Source organism: Pelophylax lessonae, assembly GCF_965119305.1.
Source record: "Pelophylax lessonae genome assembly, chromosome: 4".
Classification (NCBI taxonomy): Eukaryota; Metazoa; Chordata; class Amphibia; order Anura; family Ranidae; genus Pelophylax; species Pelophylax lessonae.
The window spans coordinates 551,927,827-551,953,225 of NC_138771.1; the positions used below are offsets into that span (position 1 = coordinate 551,927,827).

The window sequence follows — 25,399 nt, forward strand, 5'->3', positions numbered from 1 at the left end:
GGGGATTAGGAGGGTATCAGCCTAACCTGACACAGCTGTGCTTGAATAGCACACACTTCATCACACAGCTCTGGTGTACTGGCAGCCAGTAACATAATAATCAAAATATGTCACAAACAGGTCCCCAATGTCCCAGCACAGGTGATTAAATCATTGAAGAGCCAGACAGAAAATAATACAGTTAAGTAATGTCATCAACATTCGTGTATTACAACCTGGTCTGTTTAGAAAACTGCAGGCCTGGCAGCAATGTGGGTACAGAATGCCGTTTTAGGAAACATACTAGAGAAATTCAAGGTCATTGCTGACTCCCTTCTGAAAATACTAGCTGGCTACTTCTTGCTGCCTCTCAATTCAGTTCTTGGAATCATAAACATGGAAAAAGCATGTGGTAATTTACGTGTTTAAGCTAGAAAGTATTAAAGCAAATGGATCAGCATTACAACCAGGCAACTAGCATTTTCAGAAGAAAGGGACAGAAACTGAAGTCTATATATATATATATATATATATATATATATATATATATATATATATATACACACACACACACTGAATATCTCCCAGTAAAGTTCTACTCTAAAGCTGGCCATACAGTATACAATGTTTTTGTTCAATTTCCTTTAGATTTACCTTCAACTAAGTAGTGAAAAGGCCTGGCTGATTGCATACAAATTGAAAGTGTTTTTCTCATATTATATGGTGTGGGTAAATCGGAAGGGAAATTGTAAAATGTATAGCCAGCCTATGGTTTGGACACATGAGCATGATTCCATCACAGTCAGTGTGGCTTTTTCTGATAGCAGTTGGGGTTCTCCATGAGGCTTCCCAGCCTTTCTTCATTACGGAGGACTTCTCTGCTTCCGCTGGCCAAAGCTGCTTGGAACCATGAGGACTTAAGCCTTGTACCCACGCGTCGAAATTCGGCTGGGAATTTTCGTCCGACGACCGATCTGCCGATTTTCGGCTTGTTAGTATGGTGCTTCCGACAACCGACTCTGACTTTTCGGCCGAAAAAATTCTGGTGTGCAGGCTATAAAATGTTTGTCCTCCGTCAAACACGTCCAATTTTCGTGCAGTCAGTACAGATTTCGACAGGAAAAATTTTATGAGCAAGACTGGGCATGCTCAGTGAAGAAAGAACACAAAGAAAACAAACCAACACATGACATCACTTCTGAAGTAGAATTTTGTCGTGCGGGAAAATTCGTGTGCAGTCTAGGCACATTCCAACCAACAAAACACAACTCTGGACCAAAGACGGACGACCGGTCGGCGGAAATTTGTTGCGTTTGTACTAGGCTTTACTCCACAGCTTGATCCTGCTGCACTGTTACATGTAACAGTACAAGACCACATTTGTGAGTGCACTAGCTTTGAGTGTTTGTATTGAATAAATCCTACAGTTTTCAATACTACACTTAGAGTCCTTCCCTGCACTGTTTTTTTTTTTCTGTTTAACCTGTACATGTACCTGAAGTTCCCTGCTTTGCCCTCTATGCTGCAGAGGACTTCTTCTGAGTTATAGTAGCCATTAGTGATGGGCTCAGGCCTGTTCAGGATCGTAGTCCCAACCCACCTGAGCAATCCAGTTGGAAGCTGACACTGTGCACCGCCAATCATAGGAAGTGAGGCATTTCCCCTTCCATGCAGGTGCCATGTCGGCTTCCTGGTGGGATTGCTCAGGTGGGTTGGGGTTAAGATCCTAAACACGCCTGAGCCCATCACTAGTAGCCATGTGTCTATTTGGGCTACTTGTGTCATTGATTTCCATTAATTTATGATTGTTATATGATATCTGTTTATTAGTTAATTTTTATTCATTGCAGAGTGGTCACTGACAGTTTCTAGATCTATGGGTGGTATTTTGTATACATAGTATTCATTTACTTGTGATTACTGTGTTTCTGTTTTAGTTTGGAGCTCATGTGTTTTGGGGTATTTTTAATCCCTGGTCTTTTCTGAGATGCTAAGGGTAGATACACTGATGGATGAACTGGGGTACTCTAGAATGTTGATCACCGGTGCGTGTGTATATAAATATATCACTTGTCATGTTGTTTTCCTATTGCTACAGGAGCTTGTACATTCCCTCATCCTGCGATGAATGCGTGACAAATCCCAATGTTGTGTTGAGCATTACTAGGAGAGGCTCAGGTTTATGGGGGATTTCTCGCCGCCCTCTGAAGTGGGTATCCAGCCTAGGCAGCGCCTAAAAATAATCAGGTGATCTGGTTATATCCACCTGTTGTTTTGTTGTGGGAAGTCATGAATGGCTTAAATTGATCCAAGTCAGGCCTTTGTATTGTAAGAATTAGGCCCACTAATCAAAGTATCCAAAATAGGAGTTGCCTATAAATTCCCATAGCAGCTATATAAATCCATATCAGTGTTTTTCATTGTCTGGTGCATATCTGAATCCATTGCTATGCTGAAAGAGGGTTTTTATTTTGATCACTTTAATAAGTAAGGCTCCCTGTGCTCAACTAATACAGTTAGTTTAGTCTATTTTAATCTAGATCACATACACAAGAATGGAGGTGTTGCTCTGAACTGACACAGCCAGGTCCTGGGCAACAGTAGAAGTCCTGTGTATTTGAACATAGCAATAGCAAACATATGTCCATGCAAAGAAACAAAGGAACCGCGCTTATATCATAAAATACATATCACTATAGTGAATAAACAAATGTGAATAGACAAATAAATGCATCTTCATTTTAATTATAGAAAATACATAAAAAATGTAAGGTCCATATATTATCTCACACGTGAATAACGTCCTCAGTGAGTATAGGAAAGGTTCCTCTCCACCAGCATGCAGACGCACTATAAACTCACCAGATTTGATTGAACCCTATTACAGGGAGTCAAAATTGCGCATATGGGAAAATCCAAGATGTTATACATGAGGTCACAAGAATGAATTCAAACCACTGCTGTCATCCATTCAATATGTATATAAATAGTGTATTCAAAGCTCCAGTGTTGCCATATAGAGAGGGAGAGGAAGGAACACTCAAATGGTGCAGTATTTCAAATTTTGAATTTATTTAACAAAGAAGGTTGTATTGCACTTACATTAAAGTTTGCGCTCAACCTGCATTCCAGCTGACCAGAAATGACTTACTTTCCCTCTCTATATGTCAACACTGAAGCTTTGAATACGCTATTTATATACATATTGAATGGATGACAGCAGCGGTTTGAATTCATTCCTGTGACCTCATGTATGACATCTTGGATTTTCCCATATGCGCAATTTGACTCCCTGTAATAGGGGTCAATCAAGTCTGGTGAGTGTATAGTAAGTTTGCATGCTGGTGGAGAGGAACCTATACTCACTGAGGATTCTTGTGTGGGATCATATATGGACTTCACAATTTGTATGTATTTTCTATAATTTAATTGAAGATGTATTTACTTATTTGTCTATTTACTGTGGGGATGTGTATTTTATGATATAAGAGAGCGGTTCCTTTGTTTCTTTTCATGATATAGATGTTTTTTTACACTTTACAACGCGCAGCTCTTAATTGTAGTTTATTTGTTTTTTGGTTATTGATTTGCATGGGTTTAGAACCTATTGGGTTCTTATATTTTCTTTTATATGTCCATGCACACTTGCACTGTGCTGCATTGCAGTGAAGTACAATGAACCTGATCTGCTGCAAACACACTGCACTGCAGCTGTCATGCTTGGCACCGCTGAAAAGGAGAGAATCGTGTTTTCCATGTACACAGTTAGGCTGTAATACACTACTGAAGGAGAGAAACAATGTTAGCAGCTTTCAACCTCTTCAGTTAGAAATGACCATACCATTTACAATTGACTGGTAGTAAGGCCTGGTTCACACCTATGCTGGTTTCAGTTTGCATATTCCCAGTGCATTTTGAATTTTTCAATACACGTTTTTGATCCATTGAAGTCTAAGAAACAAAAAAACAGAAAAAAAGTCCCTGGCCCTTTCCATAAAATGCACAGATGTGAACGTGACCCATAGGAAACCATGTTAAATGCACTGTAGTGTGTTTCTGCAAAACTGAACACGCACTAAAAAAAGCCATAGGTGTGAACCAGGCCTTACAGCGTAACGCCACTTTTGTTAAGAAAAAAACATTCCCCGCTGGGTGATCTATGTACATTGCAAGAATTATAACAACCTTTGTTGCAGATTCCTAGCTTTTGTTATTCTGAAGAAATCACTGTCTGTTCCTCTGTGCTCAGTGGGTCTAATGGGAGTGGTTTCATAATTATCAACCAGCTGTGCAGCTGCAGAGCACTGATAAGGAAATCTGCTGGGCCTGCATCCCTTTAGACGTGTTCCTATTGGTGAATATCTCACCAAAAATGGCATTTGCAGGGGATCCCTGAAATCTGACTTGTATCTTAGTGCAGACTTCAGGGAAAATCAGTGAGCCAATCACATAAGCAGGAAATTATGTTTCTGGGGTGTGGTCAGTATACCTTCTGTGTACAGAACAGCTCCAGGTAGCCATATTGCATTGCATTTTCAAAAAATATTTTTATTAACCTTCAATTACAATATAAATGAGGTCGCAATTGTATACGCTATAATATTTTTTTCTTTATTTGCTATTTTTTAAGCCTTTGTCAGCATCATGCCACTGATCAATCAGTTACAATCAGGGTGCTAACACTCTAATCCTCTAAACTTGTAAAGCCAAAGCACTTCATAAACAGGAATATTTTGTTTGGCCAAGTGTTTCTTTTAAGAGAGAGAGAAGGGGGTTGCGAAAAATAGTGCACCCAGAATAGCGGGTTGAATGGAACAAAAATAAAAATTACCTGATTCCCTCATTCCCACAGGTGGATGGGGGAATCACTCCTGTTGAGCTATTGTGTTTTGACAGTGGGGAGACATCTCCATCATCACTATATACTGATCAGAACTGCCGGCTATACCCAATGGTGCAGATCGGTGTGGAAATTTTCCAACAGGCTAGTTGCACAGAAGTCAGGCTAAAAAACCAGCCTGCCAATACACGGATCAAAGATTGTCTGGTCCATGCTAAACACATTGAAATTTCGATCCATGTATGGCCAGATTTAGATTTAGATCCTATTTGGTGAAAGACAATCATTGTATAGTATGGAACATTATCAGCTTGGTTATTGTGTATGTGGTGTGCATGTCATTGTTTTCTTTGTATACTACAATGATTTGGATGAATGGCAAAGAGGATAGATCAAACTGTATACTCATAGCTGTTTATGGCTAAATCAGTTAAGGCCAAATTTGTGCTCATAGTGGGTTAGGCAGCAGATACCTTGATCATTTTTTTTCGTACAATAAGTGGGTTGAACAAAAAAAAAAAAAACATCCAATTTCCCCATCCAAACATTCAAGGTGGATGGGGGAATCCTTCCTGCTGTGTTACTGTATTCTGACAGCAGGGAGACTTGCAATACAATGGTTACTGTTGCCGGCTGATAGTTCAGGAAAAAATGGACAGGCTGGTTGTACTCAAGTCAATCGACAGACTTGTGTACAATCAGCCTGCCCAGTAAATGGATCAACATTTGGCTGCTCCCTGTTGAACCAGATTCATTTTGATCCATGTATCGTTGGGTTTCGCCTGCCTAATCTTTAAAAATTGGGTGAACACTGCTACACAAATAGAATAATGAAAGTATACCAACCTTATCTTTTTTGTCATCACCAAACAGATAGGACATAATAGCCTGGGAGGAAAAGGCAAACAGTGAGGCTGTGGAAATTACACATTGCTGATGTCAGGTTCTCGAGGATGCAAAGTTTAAATATACTCACATCTGTGTATTTGTAATCACTGTTTGTGGCTAGAAAAATCTTTCCCACCTCTCTTATTCGGCTGAGCAGCAAAGGTATTCTATCCTAGAAAAGAGGGGGGGAAATGCAAAGACATCAGAACAATATTGTAATTGAAGGACCTAGGCAAATCCCTCTTGGTTGCACCTTTGATATATAGAACTTTATTTAAAAAAAATCTATTTAACAACCAAATATGTTCTACTGCACTACATATTTCATTCACCCTTTAATTTTTTTTTTTTTTTAAGCCAGTATAAAATATTAAAGTCACAGTTCCCAGTAACATACCAGTAGGTAGTTAGCATCCTCCTGTTTTCAGTGGGTCAGCAGACACACATAGTTCCCAACTGTCCCTCATTTCGAGAGAAAGTCCCTCTTTTCAAATGAAATCCATCTGTTCCGTTTTTCCCCCCTTTATGTGTCCCTCTTTTCCCCCTTTATGTGTCCCTCTTTTTGGTCTACAGATAAAGACCTTGTCAGACAATGTATAGCATTATTTAACTACCAAAAATTTTATACTATGCTAAACCTTTCATCCATCTCTTGAGTTCTTACATTTGTTTTGAACAGCCAGTATGAAGGAGAATTAGTGGGTGAAATGACTTGTGGGTTTACCTAATCATTGTCTGCATTCATTCTTTACTATGTGCGTAACTGGGGGTGTGTCAGGGGTATGTCCTTTGACTACATAACTTTCACTAAAGGTGTCCTTCTTTTCCTTCTCAGAAAGTTGGGAGGGATAGACATATAAGGGAAGATTTACTAAAACTGGTGCAACTGTGCATAGTAACCAATCAGCTTCTAACTTCAGCATGTTTATTTAAGCTTTGACAATAAAACATAGAAGCTGATTGATTAGCATAGTAACCAATCAGCGCCTAACTTCAGCATGTTTATTTAAGCTTTGACAATAAAACCTAGAAGCTGATTGGTTTGCATAGTAACCATTAAGCTTCTACAGTGCCATCTTAAGACCATTAAAGGGCCTCGGGCAATGCAGTGCACTGGGGTCCTGCCTACATAATCACCCACGAGAATAAAAATGTAAATTATCGATAAGGCAATATTTATTGGTACAGCAGTGCAGGGCTAATGACAGCTTCCAAGTTCGGCGGCTGGATCTAGTGAACACACACACGGACGGGAGTCAGACTCAACTGTCCTGTGTGTGACTGTTCCCGTGGAGGCGGACAGGCATTCCTGCAGTTGTGGGCTCCCCCTCCATGGCCCAAAGTGGCCTGACAGCAGAACAGGGCCGTCAGGCCCTTGCCACCTGCTAAGTTCGGCGGTGGGATACACATGGAAATCGGGACTAATGCTTGGCTGGGGCTGGGTTGCTGGGCAGGTGGGGCCCCCCGGGCAAGTGGGGCCCCGGGGCAACTGCCCAGCGTGCCCATTCGGTAAGATGGCCCTGAGCTTCTAACTGCAGCATGTTTATTTAAGCTTTGGCAATAAAACCTAGAAGCTGATTGGTTGCTATGCACGGCTGCACCAGATTCTGGTGTGCACCAGTTTTAGTAAATCCTCCCTTTGGTTATACATTGCAATGCAAGTATATTCTGTAGCACTGCAAAGAAGGAAGCAGAGCCTGATTATGTAATGAGCAAATGGCTGCCTCCAGTATGCATATGTAGGGACCCCGCCTTAAGCCGGAGGGAGTTAAACTTAAGTGTTTTTTTGGGGTGGGATGCCACTGTGAGAAGACTCTCTCTACTGGTCATGCCCCAGACAGGGTCCTGTGCTGAATTCAGCTGTCCTGCTGGAGGGTATATCCAGAGGAAGCAGAGCAGGAAGATAGCTGTCTTAGGAGTATGCTGGAGCATCTTAGGAGGAGGATTCTGTGCTGAAGAGTGTCCTGGAGAGCTTGGGAGAAGCTGCTGTTAGGGCACATTGCAGGGCAATCTCACTGTTCATCTAAGGTACCTGTGACTGCCCACATAGGGTCAAGGGCCTAGAATCTAATTAAAGATGAAGATTGACAACAGACGGTGACTGCTCTGTTGGGGTCATTGCAATCTGCCTGGTTGCTCCTACAGGGCAAACGGTAATAATAATTGCTACTAGAAGACCTGAGCTGTTTTGTCAATTTTTGAGTCACCAAACAAAATGCCTTCAGTGGAAGATTTCATCTTTACTCCTGTTCCAGTGACAAAATGTTTTTCCTTACTTTCGCAGATACAGACAGCAGGAAAAATCTGACAAGGGTTCCAACCCTTCCCCATCCTATGCAAAACTATACAAAAAAAAGACACTTGCTGCAGAGACTAAAAGTCCAAATTTTTCCCATAGTAGCTCACATCCTTATACATATTATTACAAATCGTGAGCATTACATCTAGGAAGAATCATTTGGAATTCTATTGGTGCAATACAGATATTTTTCCATCTTCTATATACATGTCGCTGTGCAAATAATATCTGAGTAAGTGACAACTCTTTTTTTTTCTATATATGATGACAGAATATGATTCATGCTACATACAGAGCACAGGGCGGTGTAGGACTGTTTCCCAATATAAGTACAAGCCTTGCAAATATAGGTGGACTGCCACATCCCTGTGTTATCCAAGGCATGGTTATTCCAGAACTAAATGCAACCAGTAAACTAGCATTACAATCATTAAACACAATGCACAAATAACATTAACAAGCACAATATCTCAAAATTAAAACAAAAAACACTTACATCTTTGAGTAGGTATTTATCTAGATTCTCTAGTGTTTTCTCCTTCAGACACCCCTAAGGAAAATCATGGAAGAGAAAATAGGAATGGTTTCCAACATCTTTTGGGTATCATAGAACTATGTTCAGATGCTTTAAAAACACCAAACACCTGCAAAAGTGTTAGCTTTTTGCACGTGTGTTAGCCTTTTGAGCACCTTCAGATAGCAAAAATAATTGACACTCTAAATAAGTAAAACATAATTCCATTAGCTAAATTCTTAACTATTGTGATGCAGTGCTGCGAATGTTGAGCATTTGGATGGAGCACATAAAAACACACAAGTTACTTGTGCCTTTTGAGCCACTAACTGGGGATCACCCCATTATATTGTCCATTTACATAAAACAATATGGTCCAGGCCCAGTCTAATAACAACATACATGGCCCCCCAATAGGCTGGTACAAGATGCTCTAATCTTCCCCTACCTAGATGCTTGTCACAAATATGCTCAGCCGAGTTGAGTCCAGGCCAAGATATTCCATAACTAAGTTGCTCACCGTTTCAAGTTACATAATACAAATGCTGTACTGTACCACCAGAAACAATATATGAACTATAGGTTAAGTATATAACCCTCCCACCGGGGAGGGAAAATGGCTAATTTGGCCCAATTTGGACATTTTAACTTAAGGGTGTACTCGCTTTTGTTGCCAGTGGTTTAGACATTAATGGCTGTGTGTTATTTTAAGGGAACAGCATATTTACACTTTACAAGCTGTACACTCACTACTTTACATTGTAGCAAAGTGTAATTTCTTCAGTGGTGTCACATGAAAAGATATAATAAAATATTTACAAAAATGTGAGGGGTGTACTCACTTTTGGGAGATACTGTGTGTGTGTGTGTGTGTGTGTGTATATATATATATATATATATATATATATATATATATATATATATATATATATATATATATATATATATATATATATAATATATATATATACTGTAGGGGCTTTTTTCATTTCCATATTTTCTAAATGAATGGGTTGCCCTGATGCACTGCAGGTTAATGTGTAGAACACCATGCTGGGCCAGCAAGGACAGTAATATGACAATCCCAGAAGTGGAGAGGGCTATGACACGGCAGAAGGGAGGGGGGCTGTGGCTATGCTAGGTAATTGACCCTTCCTGGAATGGTCAGATTCCCCAAAGTTTAAAGGCACATTGCAAATAAATCACTGTTAACTTCTTCACATCCGCGCTATAGCCGAAGTACGGCTACAGCGTGGACTCGAATTTCCTGGAGGCCGTCTTTATACGGCCTCCCAGAGACAGGCTCCCCGCGCGCTCCCGCGAGCGCGCATCGGGAAAAATCTGTGTCGGCCGTGTCCCTTGGACACAGCCAATCACAGATCGTGGTAAATGGCCAATCACAGCAGCCATTTACCACGTGATCGGCCCATGCAATGTTTACATATGAGATCATCTCTCATCACCAGCGCTCCTTCCTCACACAGAGACTGCAGTGTGAGGAAGGAGCAGAGCCGATCAGCTGTTCGGGGACACAGAAAAATGTAATCAGGGCACTGATCACCAGTGCCCTGATTACACAAGGTAAATAAAACACACTAAGTGCCCACCATCAGTGCCCACAGTGCCCTCCATCAGTGCCCCCCATCAGTGCCCACAATCAGTGCCCATAGTGCTGCCAGTCAGTGCCCATCAGTGCCTGCTCGTCTAGGCACTGATGAGCACTAACTGGCAGCACTATGGGCACTGAGTTTGGGCACTGATGGTGCTGCCCATCAGTGCCGCCCATCAGTGCTCATCAGTGCCGCCCAGCAGTGCCACCTCTCAGTGCCCAGCAGTGCCACCTATCAGTGCTCATCAGTGCCGCCTATCAGTGCTCATCAGTGCCGCCTATCAGTGCGCATTACTAGTACCTCCTCATCAGTGCCACCTCATCAGTGCCCCTAAGTGCCACCTCATCAGTGCCCATCAGTGCAGCCTATCAGTGCCCATCAGTGCCGCCTCATCAGCGCACATCAGTGAAGGAGAAATATTGTATTTATTTTCAAAATTTACTCGCAGAAAATAAGAAAAACTTTTTTTTTTTTTCAAAATTTTCTGTCTTTTCTCTTTTTTTTTGTAAAAAATAAAAAACCCAGAGATGATTAAATACCACCAAAAGAAAGCTCTATTTGTGTGGAAAAAAGGACGAAAAATTCATATGGGTTCAGTGTTGCATGACCAAGCAATTGTCATTCAAAATGTGAGAGCACTGAAAGCTAAAAATTGGTCTGGATGGGAAGGGGGTTTAAGTGCACAGAAGGCAAGTGGTTAATGTAAAGGAAACCCGCTGCAAGTATGTATTTATTATACTTGATTTTCTTGTGATTTTTTTTTATCTTAAAATGTATTAAGTTGGTTATAGGGTATCTTTATTTATTAATAACTTTGCTTATAAGCAATATATTTTACCAGCCAGTTTGGTAAATTACCAGTCACATGGCAACCCGTCTTTAAACATAGAGTAGGTTCCCAAGCTAACCATAACCAGATGATGCCCCTAAAGCATTGCTATCTTTGGCTAAGGCTTTTGTAGCCTCCCCATAACTCTGGACCTTTCTGTTTTCAGAAATACCTGACATATACTTCCAAGATAAACAAAATGAGCCCTACACAGAGATAAACCTCTTGAAGTTTTGCTTGGTTTATTCTGGAACAGGCTAACAGCAGGAAGGATACACAACAACACTGAACAATAATTGGGAACAGACTGTAAAAACGTGACATTGTTCATGAACCCGTATTATGGCCAGAGGAAAAATGGATGTTTTTGGTCTATCTGAATAGCAGCTGTGATGTAAATTCACATGAGTGTTTTGATGTGATGAAAAACGCACATCAGAGGCCTGGTCAGGGATGTGTAGCATGAACATTGTGCATCAACACAGAAAGGCGTAGAGTTATAGTATTCATAGGCTTATCTGCTCCACACTGTGTTTCTTGTGACGTGCTGCCTACACTCCATGATGAAGAGATAGTAAGTATACTTTCCAAACCCCTCCCAGGCTCTCACCGAATCATGCACATAGTCCATTGCATCTCGAACGTCCTGGAACATGCTCTTAAAGGACATGAACAGATTGCCATGTCTGTAACCGGTGTCATAGCTGTAAAGGAATTTAGGATACTGGATGACTTGCAAATAGGTTGTACATTTAAAATGTAACTTTAATAATCTGTTAATTTGACCATTTAAATGTATCACTGAGCAACTACTGGAAAATTTGGTTGATGACAATGGAAGTCACTGCAGTTACAAGTAGCCATCAGACATTACATGAATGGGAAGTCAGTTCATAGAAATTCATGAAAGTTATGCAAGTGTATGGCGCAATTTTTTCTGGTTATGCAGATATTCTAAAGCCCTGTACACACGAGTAGAAATTCGGCCGGGAAATTTCGTCTGACGACCGATCTGCCGATCTTCGGCTTGCTAGTATGGTGCTTCCGACAACCGACTCCGACTTTTCGGCTGAAAAAATCTTGGTGTGCATGCCATATAATTTTTGTCGACCGTCAAAACACGGCCGATTTTCGTCTCATTAGTACAGATTTCGATGGGGAAAAATCTTATGAGCAAGACTGGGCATGCTCAGAGATGAAAGAACACAAAGAAAGCAATCCAACACATGACATCACTTCTAAAGTAGAATTCTGTCGTGCGGGAAAATTCGTGTGCAGTCTAGAGCACATTCCAACCAACAGACGCCACTCTGGACAAAACACGGACGACCGGTCGGCGGAAATTAGTTGCGTGTGTACGAGGCTTAAGTCTCATTAGCAGTGTATAGCACTTTATCATGGTATATCCTGGATTCAAATAGGCTTCACAAGTACTGAAAGCCATGACCACTATAGAGAGTAATTGTCTCTATGGCATGTCATTTAAATCTATTTTCCTTTTAGTTTTTTAAGCCTTACTCCAGACACTTTTTACATTTTAGATAATGTTGGGAAGAGATATACTTTGTCAGATTTTGTATTGTCTGCGAGGTGAGGGAGAGTATCATTCCCTGAACAAGGCACACACAACAAAATAAACATTGCCAGAAGCTGGCCAAAGATGAATCGAAATCTATCAAGGATTATCAAACCATCTATGGCCTTTCCGGTTTGAGAGAAGGGAAACTAGTGATGAGCTCCTCTTTAAGGGGGCTGTTGTAAAAACGTGTGATCGATCAGCGCATACAGAAAATGAGCTGCAGTGCTGATCAGTGTTTTCTGGCAGCTGTGGAGTCCCATGCAAAAAAATAAATACAAATATGTTTTTGCTATGGCTGGGTTTTAACGTGAACCAGGACCCAGATCATGTATCCTGAAGTATAAGCAGTAAAAGCACTCTAAAAACCAGCCCTCATTCATCTATGAAGCTACAAGCACGATGGAGAAATGTGGTTTTTAAAGTTCAATTCAGTTATTGAAATCTTAGCTTTTTATTTTAATGGGGAGCAGATCTTATAACCTTATAAACGTAATGCAAAAGACCAGCAGGTGTTTCTAAGCTTTTAGAAACCTACTGAAACCTGACTCTAGAGCCTTTGTTGTGATCTTTGAAAATGAATAACTTTCCATTAAGAGTTTATGCACATGTACATTTGTAGACATTTTTTAATTCCTAGTGTAAATTTCCAGGTGTTTTGCTGTGCCCAGGAAATTGCAGGCAATATGTACGCAGCTGTACTCTTGTAAGCACCATTGCTTCTTTTTATCAGTGTTTGCCCATGCATGTGCAGTTGGCATATTTCCCAAACATGAAGCTTGCAATTTAGGGTAATACATCATACCGCATCATGCAAGTAAAAGCCATTTTTTAAATGAAATATTTACTGTATTTCTTTATATATTACAGGATCCCGCTTTCTAGTTTGTAAGGCCCTGGCCTCACAGATGCCTTCTGGGAAGGCTACGTCACCAGTGCCTTCGTAAAGATCTCATCAGAACACTGTGAGATCTTGTGAGATTTCAGTGAAAATACCTTTATTTCCCCTATGATTACATATAGAGAGACTGGGTAGAGTGCTGAGTGCACAGGTGTCATCATGTGGGGGCAAAAACCATTTTAAAAAGTGAAAAAGAGTGAAATTATTATTTTTTATTATTTATTTATTTCAGGTACTTATATAGCGCTGTCTTTTTCCGCAGCGCTTTACATATACAGATTCCTCAGTCCTTACTAACAATGGCCACCAGGAGAGGAGGGCAAGGAATACAAAATGAAAATTATATTCATTAACCACTTGCCGACCAGTCACTGGGACTGTACTGCGGCAAAGTGGCTGGATTCCGTCCAGCGACGTAGATCGTCGGGGAATCGGGGAATCGCTTGTGTAAACAAAGCGGGCGGATCTCCTAAGTGACAAACAGTGACAGATTGCAGGGTTCAGCATAGCTGAACCTGCGATCTGTCCCTGTGTCACTCAGTCACCTCCCCCCACACACGTTAGTAAGCACCAGGCATACATTAACCCCTCCCTCGCCAATAAAATTAACCCCTTCCCTGCTAGTGTCATTTTTACAGTAACAGTGCATATTTATAGCACTGATTACTGTAGAAATGTCACTGGTACCCCCAAAAGTGTCAAAAATGTCAGTCAAGGGTCCGATCTGTCCGCCGCAATGTCGCAGTCCCGATAAAAAAAAAAACACCAAAAATGACAGAAATCTTCTCAAAAAAAAAAAATAACTTTTGCGCAAACCAATCAAAATACGCTTATTGTGATTTTTTTTACCAAACATAGGTAGCAGAAAACAAATTGGCCAAAAATGTAAAAAAATTTTGATTTTTACATTTTTTTGGGGGGAATTTCATATAAAAAAAATGTGAAAAATATTATTTTTTCAAAATTTACGCTTTTTTTGTTTATAGCGCAAAAAAGTAAAAATCGCACAGGTGATCAAATACCACCAAAAGAAAGCTCTGTTTGTGGGAAAAAAAGGACGTAAATTTCGTTTGGGTACGACGTCGCACGATTGTCAGTTAAAGTCGCACAGTGCCAAATCGCTAAAAGTGGCCTGGACGTAAGACAGCAAAATCCTCCGGTGGTAAAGTGGTTAAACAAAACCCTGCTGCAAAGGGAAAGAATGTCCTTTTATAGTGTTTCAAAATGTTTCTAAAAGTGCCTTTACTTTTTTTTTTTTTGAGGATATGAGTGAAGGTCTCCTTTAGGAATTTGTATACAGAAAAACTTGCAAAACCCAAGGCATAGTGGGGTGCTTTTTAAAATAATCCATAAGAACACTGAGATCCTAATGTAATGAACAAGAAACAAAATAAAATCTTTTGTACAGGTGGGAACATGTACTTTACGTATCGGGAGCAGTCAGTGAAGTAGTCCACCAGACAAGCAAACAGATAGGTCTCTGTGGAGACAAAAGCACACATCTCTCATCATAAATTTATTAGCTTCTATGAAGTTGTATTACTACACCTGCGTGAATATACTATAACTACTACTATCCTTGAGTGCTTTTTATTCATGCATTGTAGTTCAAAACGTGCAAACTAATTGTCCTACATGACAATCCAGTGAAGGACCAAGACAGATGGTTCCAGATTACAAATGATTTCAAATGAGTACCCTCCTCAAACACAGGTCTTATCATAGGTAAAGGGATTATGTACTGTTCAAGCTCCAGAGCCAATGTGCTACTTTCAAGGCCAGTAGTTCCTTATCTGCGACAAACAATTACAAATGCTGATGGATTTACATCAAGTCAAACACCTATTGTGATAAGAGGGCAGGGTAGACTATAATAAAACAAGTGATTAGGTGGTTTTTATGGCATGACGAGATTTTCAGATATGTTGGAAAATCTTGGCACATCCCAGTGCTGACTGTTCCCTTTAGTCTCAAGAAAAACAACAAAGAATTCACAGCATGTGTACTGCTTCTATCGCTGAGCTGGAAATTAAATTGTGATTGGTACTGATTGCATGCAGATAGTTTTCTGCCCATCTCTGTCTATATCCTGACCAGTGCTACCATTTTCTAAGGCTGCCCATTCATGATTTAAAATTTGGCCAGTTCAACTGGGACCAGCCAATATTCGATCCATCTATGGGCAGGCTGTTTGATGGATTGACTTGAGTACAACCAGCAAGTCTGATTTTTTTATATGTGATTACTAAACCGGCTAGCAGTAATCATTGTGCTCTGTTGACCGGGAGGGATCCCCATGCCACCTGCAGGCAGAACAAAATAGCACTACGGGAGGCATCCCCCCATCAATACTGACTTGTGTTGATGGGGGAATTGAGCGGTTTTCTTCCTTCCAACTGTGGTGGAAGGAAAGAAAATTGAATCATCTATGGGCGGCTTAAGTCTGCTTTCACCCTGAAGCTTGCCCGTTTAGGAATGCTGCCCACCTCTGTAACACATGTGAAAGCTTTGGGGGAAGTAGATGAACACATTCCTTACCTGACAGATTAAATAGAGTATTTAGAACATGGAACCTCTTGGTGTCATCTCTTTGGATGAATTTGTTGGGGTATTTACTCCAAACCTCTGCCCTGAAAGACAAGCGTAGAACAGAGAAGATGACAATCATAACTGACTGATTAACAAACTTTATTGCCAGTTACATCAGATGACTGACAAATGCTAGCAAATTATCTAACCACAACACACTACATTGTAATATACAGGTGTGCTTTCCAGTGTGCACAGTAGACCACCATTCCTATCTTAAGGTTACAATAATCAATCAGTCATAGTAGTTGGCTGAGTAGGCCGAGCTGGCTAGTAGTATTTACTTTACTAAGTTGTTTGGCTGGGCTGTCTGATGAAGTTTGATGTTATCCAGAGATATCAGGAAAATCTTCCAGTCCTGCCAAAACCCCATGTAGAGCAGACTCAAGATTCCTTCCTTCTCTAAGCAACAAGGGGAAGATGATCTTTTTGTTGCTTGTCTTGACATACACATTTAATAAAGTTCCCCAGTGTTAAACTTCAGTTTGGGTCAACTTCACCCAAACTAAATATTTCACTCTAGTTCTTTTATCTCACAAAGGTTCCAATGGTGGGTTTGTGTCTTTTCACCCTTCCGTTATTTGGGTTTTTTTTTACATCCTGGAGAATTATTCAAGAAATTGTGACGTCATCTTTTATCTTGGTGATGGCTACTAGTGATGGACGAACATCGGCCGGGGCAGTTCGTGAACGCCAGCCGCAAATTTTCTCAAAAGTCCGTGAACCGCGAGTTCGCAGCGGGCCTCATTGACTTTAATGGGAGGCGAACTTTGAAAACCTTTAGGTCATATTTGCAGCCACAAAAGACGTACTAGCTGTGCACAAATAGTCCCAGCACATGGACAATGTCATAACAGAAGTATTGCAATTGAAAAAGTTGCCCTTCTTTTTTTTTTCTTTTTCACAGCAAAAAATATATATATATTTTTTTTTCATAAATCAGCCAGAACTGACAGCAGCTGGTAAATACATTGTCTAATACATATAGGGTCCATTCACACATCTGTGACAACCACAGGATATCTGGCCCTATAGTAAAGAGACTGTAATAGACCCTAAAATGACATTGGAGCATTTTAACCACTTGACCTCCGCTCACATTGCTGCTACTGCAGCAATGTGGCTCGTTATCGTCCAGCGACGTAGACCTACGTCGCTGGACTCCGCCCCTTGTGGGCGGTGTGCACGCGCCGCCGGAGGCTCGCTCCCGCTGTGTTCAGTCACAGCGGGAGTCGGGCCAGGGGAGGAGCGGCGGCGATCGCCGCTGCTCTTCCCCGATCGTCGGGGAATCTAGTTTGGAGATCTCCTAAGACACAGGGAGTGACAGATCGCAGTGCTCAGCATAGCTGAACATATGCGATCTGTCCCTGTGTCACACAGTCACCTCCCCCCCACACGTTAGTAAGCACCAGGCATACATTAACCCCTCCCTCTCCAATAAAATTAACCCCTTCCCTGCCAGTGTCATTTTTACAGTAACAGTGCATATTTATAGCACTGATTACTGTAGTAATGCCACTGGTAACCCCAAAAGTTTCAAAACTGTCAGTCAAGGGTCCGATCTGTCCGCCGCAATGTCGCAGTCCCGCAAAAAAAAAATCGCAGATCGCCGCCATTATTCGTTAAAAAAAAAAAAACACCAAAAACGACAGAAATCTTTCCCTTAGTTAGTAAACGCAATAACTTTTGCGCAAACCTATCAAAATACGCTTATTGTGATTTTTTTTACCAAACATAGGTGGCAGAAAACAAATTGGCCAAAAATGTAAAAAAATTTTGATTTTTACATTTTTTTGGGGGGGAATTTCATATAAAAAAATGTGAAAAATATTGTTATTTTTTCAAAATAAACGCTATTTTTTTGTTTATAGCGCAAAAAGTAAAAATCGCACAGGTGATCAAATACCACCAAAAGTAAGCTCTGTTTGTGGGAAAAAAAGGATGTAAATTTCGTTTGGGTATGGCGTCGCAGGACCGCGCAATTGTCAGTTAAAGTCGCATAGCGCCGAATCGCAAAAAGTGGCCTGGACGTAAGACAGCAAAATCCTCCGGTGGTAAAGTGGTTAAATGACTTTTGTGGACATTGACAAAGCGATTTGTGTGTGACTGCAGCCGATCTCTAACTGCCACTAAAGCAACCACAGGATACCTCTCCCTGAGCTCAAAAGATACTAGACCTATTCCGAAAAATACCAGCCCTGAAAAGGACTTTTGTGGATCTTCACAGCGCTACATGTGTCTAGCAAACTTTCCCTAATGAGCACAACAGACCTCTCCCTACACTGGCAGAAAGTGGAATGTGAAATGGCCACCAGATCGGGTCTATTTATAGGGTAGGGGGACTGTCCATGTGCTGGAATGTTTCAATTGGCTGTCCCGTTCGACCTGACGGCTGTGTCATGAGTCAAAATTCACCAGATTGACCAGATTTTTTAAATTAAATCCGGGGACATATTTTTTTTTTTACTAGTAATGGCGGCAATCAGAGACTTATAGCGAGACTGCGAATATTGCGACGGACAAATTGGACACTAACTGACACTTTTTGGGAACCAGTGACACTAATACAGTGATCAGTGCCAAAAATATGCACTGTCACTGTACTAATGACACGGGCTGGGAAGGGATTAACATTTAGGGCAATCAAAGGATTAAATGTGTGCCTAACAAGTGTTTTCTCACTGTGGGGGAGGTGTCTTTACTAAGGGAAGGCATAGATCCCTGTCCCTGCTTTACAGGAACACTTCCGTACTGACAGTACAGCGATCTGCCTTGTTTACATAGGCAGACCGCCGTTCTGCCTGTGTACAGAACAATCAGGGGAAACCGGTGGAAATCGAGTCCACCAGATCCGCTGATTGACTCTGATACCTAGAAATGCAGTATCACATATATATATATACATGTATAGATAAACTGCTTACAAGCACACGGAAACCAAACTAATTGCAAGCAACCAAGCGCTAAATGAGGAAATATCTCTCACAATGGTGTGGTTAATGCTGCTACTTAATAAAAACGTATATAGATAAAAGAATAATCAAACACACATATGGTAAAATATTCCTGTAGCGCAAGGGGAGACCAATAATCCAGCCCCTACCACTTTGTCAGCAAGCACTGACAGAAATAAATAAATAAACACCAATGAGGTACAGTTCATAAAATGCTATGCAATCCTGGTCCACACGCATCGGTTAGAAGGAGCAGATTGTAGGTGCAGATATATGGGGTCACCAAACCGTCACCACTGTGCTCTGAAGGGGGATAAGCAATGCCCACTCACCAGCTCCATAGGCTCAATCACTCTCGTGAAAGAGCAAAGAGGCAGATAATAATCATCTTCCCTTAGACTTCCACAATCGGAACAGAAACTCGGGACCAGCCATGTTTGTGCCGAAGCCGGGTGCTGCCAGCGCTGCTGGGTAATTCTGCCTCGCAAGGGCCTGGGGAGGGGTCGCCGCTGGCCGCCGCTATAAAGCCATGGTGGCCACGTGGATGGTCGGTGGTGGACTTCTATAACCTGGCACTTGGAACGATAACAACCAAATAATTGAATAAATGAAGTCTTCTATAACGTGCCGACAGCTTCACTACGTTATTTCTCTCATTCCACCTTGCTGACAAAGTGGTAGGGGCTGGATTATTGGTCTCCCCTTGCGCTACAGGAATATTTTACCATATGTGTGTTTGATTATTCTTTTATCTATATATATATACATGATTCTGCGAAGCGCGACTACCCTGTAGCAGTAAATCTGCTATGGGGCGGTTGGCAACTGGTTAAGATCTTCAGCATTATGATAATTTGCAGGCAGCAGGCACTCTGTCATGGTTCTGGCTGGATCTATCACAGTGTGTCACATGACATGGCTCCTGGATGCTGAACACTGTCAGCTCAGCTGCCTCTCTCTGCCTGTCCCCGCCGCCGCCCGCCTCACAGCCTCTCAAGTCTCACTCTCTGGCTCCGGCTACTACTGGGTGGGGAGTGGAGCTGAGTGGAGGAAGATTAAAAAGCTGGGGAAGGCAAGGAGATAGGCAGGCAGGCATCTTGCCGGGACTTGAGCCAAGGCAGAAGAACATGCAAACAGGAGCGGAATGGGCATGCGCCCAAAACTGAAGAAATAGTCCCTCCGCTCCGACCAGCACATGTTCATCAGAAAGAGGCACAGACAGACAAAACCATGGATAGACTTGGTCCGGGGACAGTGTCCTCAGTCCGGGGCCTGTCCCCAGAAACCAGGGACGTCTGGTCACCCTATTAAAGGGGACAGCATAAAACCTCAAATAATCAAATTGTGATAATTTTTTCTGACTCTTTTTCCTTCTTCTGGCCACTTCTGAACAGCTGTGACTGAATTCAGCAAGGGAACTGTAGGAGGAAGGGGGTGCAGGAAATGCTGAAAAAATAGAAGGAAAGCAAACATGAAGCCATCTCTTCTTTTTTTTCTTTTTTTTTTTTTGGTGGTCCGTACAGTTGATAATTTGACATATAAAGCTGCTGCAATAGACCACTGTTTTTACTAAAATAATCATATGTCTGCATTTTATTATATCATAAAATATATTTTTTTTAAACTTAATGACCTTTTTCACATGACAATATAAAATTAAATAAAGCAAAAAGGAGCATAATGCAGAGAGGGAATTCCTCCATATTGCAACAATTAAGAAGAAAACAAGGATTGTCTACTTGTTTGAAAGATCCCCTATTCTAGCTCTTTTATATGGGCCATTTTTGTTTAATGATTATTGTTTGTAGGAAGGGTGTCAGCAGGGTGTCAGCAGGGTGAGAGGGTTGTACACACCATGGCAGAGGTCAGCAGAGGAGACTGTCAGAGGACAAAGAGGAGACTGAAAGGAATCCTGGCCACTGGACAATGGATTTATAAATAGCAATATTAAACCTGCAGGGATCTTCAGGGCAGTATTTAGCATCATGACAGCACCCCGGTGACATCCTACTCTCTGCAGGCCCAGATTTCCAGGCTCAGCTTGCTCTAGCCCCGTCACTCCACTCAATAGGAGGTGTGATTTGTATAAATGTCTATTCACCTACCCTTTCAAGAAACGGAAGCCATGGACACAGACAAGTACGTTCCCATTAGAGTCCACTTTTAATAGATTTCCATAGAGGCTGTCAAACACCAGGCCCCTGCCAAAGAAAAGAATATCATTACCCTCTGTGATGGCATAAAGCAGAGGAACAGATATCAATTAGAAAAGCTACTACTTGAAACAAGCTTTCATTTATTATGGATCATTGCCTCAAAACTATATGTGCAGAAATGTACATTCCTTTTCCTTTGTGGCCAGTCATGCTCATTTGTGTACCATAGCAGAGTAAGTCTTAAAGTGGAGTTCCACCCATTTTTAATAAATTGGATTACATAGATGTATGTAATCCCCTTTAAAACGACTTTTACCAATGGAAAGTTTTTTTTTTTTTTTTGCTAGTAAATACCTTATTTTCTGCTTTATTTATCCTCTTCTCACTTCCGGGTCTGGTCGGCGATTACGTCATTCGGCGATTTGCAGTGTGTGCTGGGATGGCATGAAATCTCGCATTATTACACAGGAGATGAGCTGCACTGCGTGCTCTGCCCCGCCTCCTCTCAGTGAGCTGTATGTATGTAGTGTATTGAGGCTGTGCTCCGCCCTCGCTCACTGAGAGGAGGCGGGGCGGAGCACAGCCTCAATACACTACAAACATACAGCTCACTGAGAGGAGGCGGGGCGGAGGCGGGGCAGTGCACGCAGTGCAGCTCATCTCCTGTGTAATAATGCGAGATTTCATGCCCTGAGATAAATCCCAGCACACACTTGTGAATCGCAGAATGACGTAATCGCCGACCAGACCCGGAAGTGAGAAGAGGATAAATAAAGCAGAAAATCAGGTATTTACTAGCAAAAAAAAAAAAAAAAAACTTTCCATTGGTAAAAGTCGTTTTAAAGGGGATTACATACATCTAAAGTGACTAAAATGGGTGGAACTCCACTTTAATGAGAAATACAGTTTGTCCTGCTATGTTGCTGCATGAGTTGTATTGCAAGTTAGCAGGTTGTAATGGATGAGGCTGACAGTCATACATTTCACATTATTTCAGTTTTTAGTGGATGCTGGAGAACTAAACCACTTGACAATTTCTCTAGAACCAAGGTAGGGAATTATAGCAAAGAGATCTCATTGTTTGAGTTTTTCAGACATATAAGTAGTAATTGACTGACTCAGCCCACCATCACTTTTGTGTGGATTGGCTCTACAAAGTAAATCTGTTATGACAGAATTATGGGGCTGCCCTAGCTGCTATGCTGAAAATGTTAGATGCTGTTCTAATTAATTAACTTCAATACTTTAATCAAAGTTTTGAAGCAAAAGGCTCAGTATGGTGGCCATGCAAATAGTTTTCGTCTGTCCCTATGACCGTTTCCTTTAGAAAAACAGTGCATGTAGTTTAGGGACCCTGCCCTATGGTGCTGTGCTCCTGATTACATTTAGTTTGTTGTTGCTATGCTGTAGTTAGCATGAGCATTTGTTTACCTTTTTCTAGGCTCTTCAGGCCTTTCCTGGGTTGATTGTTTCAGGATGTTACTATGAAAATGGCCCCAGTTAGGACCCTTTTATACAGAAGGGTAGTTGCAACCGTGATTCTTGCTGCAGTAATCCAGGAGCCGCAGTTACCTGACTATGTGAAAGGGGCCTAACTAGACAATCACCGAGTTATGAATATCTATCTGACCCCAACACCCCTAAAGTCTTTGCTTAGGTATGGGAGATGATAAATATTCAACTTACCTTTCCAGATTGTTCGCTGCCTCCTAGACATTGCCTGAAGAGATTTTTTAGAGTGTCTCTCCACTAGGGCCTTGCAGCAGCCTCGGGCAGGTGCTGTAGGCCCAAGAACTTAAAGCGGAACTCCACCCAAAAGGGGAAGTTACGCTTAAAGGACTCGTCCCCTGCCCGGGGGGGGGGGGGGGGGACAGGTACCCAATTTTGACAGCTACCTGCTTTTACTTCCATTCTGAGCTCCCCTCCACATTTTGTAGCTGCTGACTTTAATTTTTTTTTATAGGTGTCTGGAGCTCCTCTTTAAGCTACCTGATGAAGTTGATCTCTGGAGGTAGTTGGGCTTGTGTCTCAGAGAAACTGAATAGAAGCTACTACTGGACAATTTAAGAAGAATTCATCGCCAATCAACCAAGTTATATTTAACTGTTATCCGAGAATCAAGAGACAGATTTATAAGAGAGATCCTCTGCAACTAAGAAAGACTGTGACTGCACCTATCAGCATACTGTATACCAAGAGGCTGCTCTTAAAGAGCCTACTATTGCTACCGCTGCTTCAGAATACCTGCTATTTCTTAAACCTTCTCTCCTAGGATTAAGTCCAGGAATAAAAGGTAAAAAGGCTAAAGTGACTGGTGCCCAACCTATTTTTATTCAAACCATACACTAAGAACCAGACCATAAGATTAAAATGTTAGCCTGCCACACTACTTAGGGGTCATTTCACCAAGTCTTATACAAACCTGATAGTTTGTAATTTTGAGGGTGTCAGGTTTGAAGAGCATTTACAATTCACAATGTGTGAAAACAATTTCTGTACATTATTTAACCTGCATAGTCTCGTCATCTTCTGTGGAATTAATTGTACAGTATAAGGCTCGGTTCACCCTAGCCGAAATTCACACAACTTTGGAGTCTGACTTTGATATGACTTTGAAATTACTTTAAAAATTTTGTTACACTCTCTGGCATTAAAGCTGTGTCAAAGTCAAATTAAAGTAGTAGAGGAACTTTTTCTGAAGTCGTAGCGACTTCAGTAGTGTAATTGGAATGGCTCTCGTAGAGAAACAAGACATTTCTCAAAGTCGGATCCTAAATCTCAGGAGTGTGAACCGAGCCTCAGTGCCAGAAAAACAAGGGAGAATAATACATTTAACACAAAAACATACAATGGTTCTGGTAACAAGTATGGCTGTTTAGCAAAATCATATACAACCATAATATGATAGAATAGAGGAAGAAGCCCTTAATGTGCCACCTTAGAATCTGGGATAACGAGTAGAAACAGAAAGGTGATAAGTAATCTATATTTTTAAAAAAGCGCAGTTTCAACAGTTAAATACAGTCTTCTTTTCTAAAAACTGTCACTGCTTGCTTGCAAATTTTAAAACAACAAAGTGCCTTGTATTTGCCCACACAACTTTGGGGTACTCAGACCTCATTATCATAAAACTCTGTTGAGAACTAATAAAGCAGAAAGGGAGATATCAGTTAGACAGTCAGAGTCACGAGATAATAAGTGGGTAGGAGAAAAGGAAGTAATATTGGCACCTGAAAGTTATGGTAATACGATAAGCTTTTTTTGTTCAGCCCAGTGGGATGAAGGGAGAAAAAACTGGGGAGCTCACTGTACTAACTATGCACTGTTAGTACAGCGATATCCCCGCTGTGCTATTGTGTTCTGACAGGGGACAACCACCTCTGCATGCTTGTTTGACAGAAGCCGGTCATGAGATCAGCTTCTGTTGGACCAGAAGTTGTACATATCGGCCAAATGTCAGCCGGTTTCTACTGTATGGGCTGATATTCGGTCCGTGTGTACAGGGCTTTATACTAAGTTGACTGAGAAATGATTAGGACCAAAAAGGGGCCAGAGTATCAAGCATTGAGGTATGATAGGAGGCAAGGAGAGGAGATAGTGTGGAAAAGAAAAGCAAATGTAATTAATTATTTGTTTAGCATTCCTTTTGAAACATTAGTCTATTTTTTAACTCAGAGTATAAAAAATGTAGTTTTTATTTAAAGTGGAAGAAAAGCCTTAAGGGCCATTTCACACTGGGATTATCTATAGCATGTTCCCATGCAATGCCCATGCATTCTGACAGCCCATTCATTTGAATAGGCTTCAAAATGCACTGTAGTACCAAGCAATTTGGTGCCCGTAAACATACTGCATTTGTGATCTGCATTTAGGGTGCCATAAACAATACATTGGCCCCCCACATGCAGATCGCAAGGGCCGCACGTTTACCTGTGGTGGAGGAAACACGCATAGAAGGCGCCTTTCCTGCACCACATTCTGGTGGGAACCAACCCTCACTCTAACTGTTCCTAAAAATGTTCCCTCCTTTACCTATCTCTTTCAGTCAGGTCATATTATCCTGTAGCTCCGGCTCCCCTGTTTCAAAGAGCAGCTGCTGCAGGGGAGTGGAGGGAGTGCTGACAACAGCTAGGCCATGGGAGCCTATGGGTGATATCACTGCTCCTGGAATTCACAGCCATTTTTAAAAACTTCCTTACACGGGAGCCAGAGTTGCAGGATCACATGACCGGACCAGACCAGATTAAAGCAAGGTGAATATACA

At 41.5% G+C, this 25,399-nt stretch overlaps 1 protein-coding gene across 1 annotated transcript in view; it reads right to left on the reverse strand.

Annotated features, from left to right (window-relative positions):
* Positions 1-25,399, reverse strand: part of LOC309551979 (cytosolic purine 5'-nucleotidase-like) — an 82,223-nt gene that overhangs the window by 44,334 nt on the left and 12,490 nt on the right. Inside the window, exons 4-10 of the mRNA XM_082252713.1 lie at positions 21,085-21,180; positions 15,975-16,066; positions 14,859-14,916; positions 11,570-11,663; positions 8,503-8,556; positions 5,796-5,879; positions 5,666-5,707 (exon numbers count right to left, since the gene is read on the reverse strand). Coding sequence (XP_082108839.1) covers positions 5,666-5,707; positions 5,796-5,879; positions 8,503-8,556; positions 11,570-11,663; positions 14,859-14,916; positions 15,975-16,066; positions 21,085-21,180 — 520 coding nt within the window. The remainder of the gene's footprint in view (positions 1-5,665; positions 5,708-5,795; positions 5,880-8,502; positions 8,557-11,569; positions 11,664-14,858; positions 14,917-15,974; positions 16,067-21,084; positions 21,181-25,399) is intronic.